Source organism: Frankliniella occidentalis, unplaced genomic scaffold, assembly GCF_000697945.3.
Source record: "Frankliniella occidentalis isolate FOCC.00 unplaced genomic scaffold, Focc_3.1 Scaffold63, whole genome shotgun sequence".
In the NCBI taxonomy this organism is placed as follows: domain Eukaryota; kingdom Metazoa; phylum Arthropoda; class Insecta; order Thysanoptera; family Thripidae; genus Frankliniella; species Frankliniella occidentalis.
In genome coordinates, this window is record NW_026267193.1 from 817,974 (window position 1) to 823,080 (window position 5,107).

The 5,107-nt window shown below is 53.9% G+C and overlaps 2 protein-coding genes across 3 annotated transcripts in view; both read left to right on the forward strand.

The window, feature by feature from the left end:
- Positions 1 to 5,107, forward strand: part of LOC113211242 (uncharacterized) — a 23,151-nt gene that overhangs the window by 732 nt on the left and 17,312 nt on the right. The gene's annotated exons all lie outside the window — the stretch shown is intronic.
- On the forward strand, positions 1,354 to 4,910 carry LOC113211234 (uncharacterized). Of its 2 annotated transcripts, none has more exons than XM_026429552.2 (8): positions 1,354 to 1,553; positions 1,627 to 1,762; positions 2,264 to 2,538; positions 2,648 to 2,864; positions 3,372 to 3,511; positions 3,734 to 3,920; positions 4,044 to 4,401; positions 4,691 to 4,910. In XM_026429552.2, exons 2-8 carry the CDS (start codon positions 1,697 to 1,699, stop codon positions 4,882 to 4,884), a joined length of 1,437 nt encoding a protein of 478 aa, XP_026285337.2. In that variant the 5' UTR covers positions 1,354 to 1,553; positions 1,627 to 1,696; the 3' UTR covers positions 4,885 to 4,910. The 2 variants fall into 2 exon arrangements, with proteins under 2 accessions (XP_026285337.2, XP_026285336.2); XM_026429551.2 differs by having other exon boundaries at positions 1,649 to 1,762.

Here is a 5,107-nt window from a genome sequence, read left to right on the forward strand (position 1 = left end):
TTCAAGATTGCGCTTATTTTGCAAGACGTGGAGCACAGACGCATGCTGCAATGGGCAAAGAATGGCCCTTTTCATTTTAGAGTGTAGGTAAAATGGTTTCTCTTGATTTGACCTGACATTTGTAGAGCAGATAGTCCATGCCCACCCCCGGACGCTACCCATACAGAGAGATTGCCTAGAGAGCACGTCTGCTTTCCTCAGATTCATTCGGCAAACAAGTAAAGGGAGCTCTGGCGCCTGCGAGACTAGGGGTAGGCAAGCCCTCTGTACACGCATGCACTGCAGGCGAGATGTTGCCTACCTATTAGGCGCTATTAGCTCTCTTCCCTTCACGACACTTCTGTTTGTAGCTACAACGCTACAACTGTGTAGCGCTGTGGCTGTGGGCGCCCGGGGGGGGGGGGGGGGGGCAATCAGTACGCTACTTGTCTCTGTTTGGTGGGGGCTGCAGCCCCGCACCCCATAGTATTTGTCATAGTAGTTGCGTCCGGGGATTTCGGCTTGTCAGGGATTATAATCTGCAGAGCGAGGACTTGGCTTCTGCTGACACCCTGGGGGCGTCTGATATCATGTTGCCCCCGAAGACAAATCTTCTATAATAGTCGGGTCGGATTAAGCTGAATCTGGCCGCAGGATTTGTGGCCATATTTTTGTTGCTACATTTTTGTGGCCACAAACAGGGACGTTAATTTACGGCGCCGACATGGCGCCGAGCGGACTCACTTTGTCTTTGGTCTGCAGTCGATTCGTGTGAAGCTGCCCGCAGCTGCCCGTGGCCGTGTCGGTTGTGGCCACAGCTGTGTAGCTACAAACAGGGTCGTCTTGCACTCATGCCCATGGCCAGCGGAGTACAAACACTAATCTGCGAGCGGAACAGCATTCAAACCTCCGATCACCCTCTTCCAAGTCGGCGCCCGCACGAGTAGGTTCAAAACATGCCTGCGGAACAAACTTCCGTTGCTACAAACCTCCATGGCTCGGTAGATTCTGGTCGACGTGGAACGTCGAAAGGACGTTGATTTTATTTATTTGTTGTGACTATGAGCATTTAAATCGTCGTCCTGCCCTGGTCTTCTGACTGGGTCCGCCGTGGGATAGGCAGCCCAACATGCACTCCCACCGGGGAAGGGGGAAAGAGAGCGGCTACGGCTGGCAGGCGTGAGGCTGATTTGATTACTGCCGCTGCATTTGGTTCCGCAAAACTTATGCGGTTGCGAAATCTGAACGCATCGCTTTCTATGTTACGTACACCGACCGACGAGAATTCAAAATACTTCTTTACCGACGGCGAAAAAACTAACCAAACCCCAAAGCCATAATATCTATAGAAACCAACGTCGAACCAGAGCGACCGCAGCGCCTCTAGCGGTTACCGGATGTCTCTCAGGTCATCCAAATCCAGTTCTACCTTTCTGCTCATCTGTACTGCTCCATGATATCAACCCCACGTTACTCTGTCCACACCTGCTGCGCCCTCTGTTTTCGATTCGTGTTTCGACGCCGAAGAGAACGGTCACTGGCCGTTATTGATCCGGGGTCAACTTGGATTATTGGTAAGTATTGCCCTGGTCCTGGGCCCCCCTAAATCCACTGGAAGCCTTGTTGACTTTCGATTTTTGAGGTTAGGTCTGTTTGTTTTGTACTCTAGACGTGCAAGTAGGCTCGGACGGAATACCCAAGGGCAAGTCGAGGGAAGATGCTGACTCGACGTAAACATGCATTGATGCTCTTAGAATCCCCGAAGGACCCAATCGAGGAAATGGTAATACTAAAACATCTCTTGTAATCCACACACTCAGGCAACCTAATTTTGTTCTGTAGATTGGAATCCCTTAACGTAACCCTAGTCCTAGTCATACAAAACTATAGTCTATACATGAAGTGCAGGGTTTTTGTGCCCACCCCCTCTCTCTTTCATGCACCTAAAACTTAGCTTAGCGCTTTTAAAACGTAAAATAATAACCGAGGGGGCAATAACTCCCTTTTAAAGTGTACACATGATTCCCGAAATCCTTGATTCCTAGTGATTCCCGTCCACTTATGTTTATTTCTTAGGTTTTCTAGGGGTAGAAAACGCTTATTTCGACTAATTTGTACGAGCTCCACTAGTTTCCCGCTTATTTTAAGCGATTTCTGTTGATTTTGATTAATTTCTATCCTGATGTTCCCCAGGCAGGTGTACACATGATTCCCGGAGTTATTGCCCCCTCGATAATAACCCTGTTTGGCTCTTTAGCTCTGTAACAGCCCCTGTTTGATTCAGACGCTCCTGTCTCTGCACGACGGGGCGCTGCTGGAGGTGCTGTCCCGCCTGTCGGGCGCGGACCTGTGCGCCGCGGGCCTGGCCAGCCCCCGGCTGCGCGCGCTCACCAGGACCCACACGTCGCTGTGGCGGGGCAAGAGGTACTCGGGTGCCGACTCGCACGTCAAGGACGTCGACGGCCTCGTGGACCTGTTGCGGGTCGCCCCGCGCGTCACCCGACTGCAGTTTGAAATACGCGACGACGAGTACGCAGCACATTTCGACAACTTGGCCAGGTAGGGTAGGGTGCCCTGCCCAGCCAAACCCCCGGTGGGGCTGTTTTCGCTTCAACTGCGTCGATGTATAAAGTGCACATTAATCGTTGTTTGATCACTTTCCCTGCAGGCAGTCGAGGTCGCTGACGGTGGCGTGCCCCAGCGCAGAGTGCTGCGCCACGCTCATCGAGGAGGTCGGGACCCGGCTCAAGCGTCTGACCATCCACTCCGGCCTGAGGTGCGGGCTGGGGTCGATCCTGTCCAGCCTGAGGCACACCCCCTCCCTCGTGGAACTGGCGGTGTACATGGACTCCTACTTGGAGAGATGCGACTTCAGATGGCCGCAGGTGTGTACACGTGAGGGTGTGAAGCCTCGCCCCGGAGATCGGAGAGCTCCCTGAGAACAACCGGAAACGCCCTCTAAATCGACTGAAACAGGGTGAGGGGGGTAGTGGGAGGACGAATGTGGAGCGTTCTCAGGGAGCTCTCCGATCACCCTCCAGACGCACTCTGAAGTTGTACCGTCTTTATAAAGGCAATGCACCACAGTGTTGCGGATTTGCCTATCCGAGCTACCCGTAAGGCGCCATAGCTCCTTGTGTATGCAAACCCGCAACACTGGGGGGTGTTAGCCTTTTACAGTCGGTACTGTACCCGACTGTAGCTCGTCACGGTCGTCTCGGCGGGTTGCCTACCCGCTTGGAGGCTGAAGGCCTCTGCCCGCACGCCGCCAGGTTGTTCTGTACCGTGTCAGGACACGGCAGTGAAGCGCTCGTCTTTTTCGCCCGGCTCTCTGGGGAAACATTACACAGACATTGCTCCTGACATCCTAACCTCCCATCTTCTGTCCGCAGTCACTGGTGCTGTCCCAACTCCGCAACGTGGTGTTGAGATTTGGAGTGGACGAATTCGCCGATCTAGGCATTCTGTACTTTATTGTCGAGCCTCACCCCACCCTGCTCGAGGCATTACGCTCGCTTCTGCTGGCACACAGGTAAAGAACCATCAACCATTTCACGCGCACCCGGCACGACAAAGAGAGACACCTCGGAGAGTTGTCGGAGAGTTCGTCTCTTTCGACGAGCCGAGTTGCCACTGGAGCAAAGTAGAGCTGGCCGCTACTCGACTCTGTTTAACGGGGAGGAGCAGGTCTAGCTTGAGGGCTGCGGATGAAATGGCATTTTCCTAGTCGAACTGAACCCGGCGGTGCTTGCAGGCGACAGCTGCTCCACGTCCAGCTGTTCACGTCGCATCTGCTGCCTCTTCTCGACTCCTGCCCCAGTCGACTCGAACGACTGACCGTGCTCGTGGACTTGGCTGGCGGCGGGGCCGAGGGCGCCGCGGGACTGCGGCGAATGCGTGGGCTCAAGCACCTCGCCGTCATGCTGACCGACGACGACCCGGTGCGTGCGACAAGTCGCCCGTACCCTGACCACTTGCTCACTTTTTTTTTTTTTCGTTTCCCCTCGCCGACCTAGTGCCGTTCCCGCCGTTCCCTACTGTCTTGTTTTCTCTGTCGGTTTCAGGCTATACTGGAGGAAACGTTGAGGTACTGTCGGTGCGCGCTGGAAGGGCTCAGCGTTGCGGGCTGCAATGACGAGATGCTGCGAGCCTTGGGGAGGATGGGACTCGCCAGCGTGAAGCATCTCGAACTGCTCACCGGCCTCTTTCAGGAGCCGTGGGGCGTTGAGTCGCTGGACGTGGCGCTGGCCGGCCTGCCGAACCTCGTCTACCTCACTGTCGTCCGCCTGCTGAACGTGCGGCCGTTCGAGTTGCTCCGCCACCTCTCCGCCGCCTCCATCCCGAATCTCTGCCTCATCGTCTTTCCAGACAATTTCAACGCCGCCGCGTCTTACTCACCGACCGACTACCCTGGTTTTGGAGGTAAATAGACGGCTGCGGATGTACGCATCTAAAGAAGAAGTGAGGAAATCGACACCGGAACCAGTACTGAAATAACGACTGAAACCAGTGCAAGTTTACTTTCACATTTACTAGGAAGTTGTTGAAGGTTATTTATGTCAAACTGCCCCGTAAAAAAATGAAAGTTAGTGAATTGTTCGTACTGGTTCTCTGCTGTTTTCCTTATTTCTCCTCGTAAGACTGCATCCCTTTCCCCATGATTTCGCCCGTCGAGCGACTGACTGATGCGCCCTGACTTTGTCCTGCGCAGACTGCCACGACTTGGTGCGCCGCGCCCCAAAGCAGCTTCACGTGGCCGTCAAACTGGAGGGCGACAGGCGCATCCTGTTCTTCAGGCACTCCGTCGCCAAGTCTGCTGTCGCGGTGTGTCAAGTGTGCGCCGAAACCGAAGATGATGAGATTGATGGGAAAGTATTCATTGACCAGTATGTCCAGGTTCAGTGAATAAATCTGTGTTCTCAGCAAGAATAGTCGTGCTCGTTATAACTTTATTTAAAACCTTACCAACTAAACAACTATAGCAAAGGGTCTCGTCTCGTGCGGCAAAGTCACACTTCGGAGACGTTCATTTATTTTATTTAATGACATTGACCTCGTTCCATAGACTCCTGACTATCGTTATATCGGCGACCCGCCCTCTCCCCTCCCCCTCTCGTCTGTAGTGAGC

Bases quoted from the DNA above. Each gene is read 5' to 3' on its own strand.
- LOC113211234 (XM_026429552.2), top strand. From the start codon at position 1,697: ATGCTGACTCGACGTAAACATGCATTGATGCTCTTAGAATCCCCGAAG. The intron at 1,763-2,263 runs GTAATACTAAAA...TGTTTGATTCAG, and splicing joins AGGACCCAATCGAGGAAATG to ACGCTCCTGTCTCTGCACGA. The intron at 2,865-3,371 runs GTGTGTACACGT...TTCTGTCCGCAG, and splicing joins GCGACTTCAGATGGCCGCAG to TCACTGGTGCTGTCCCAACT.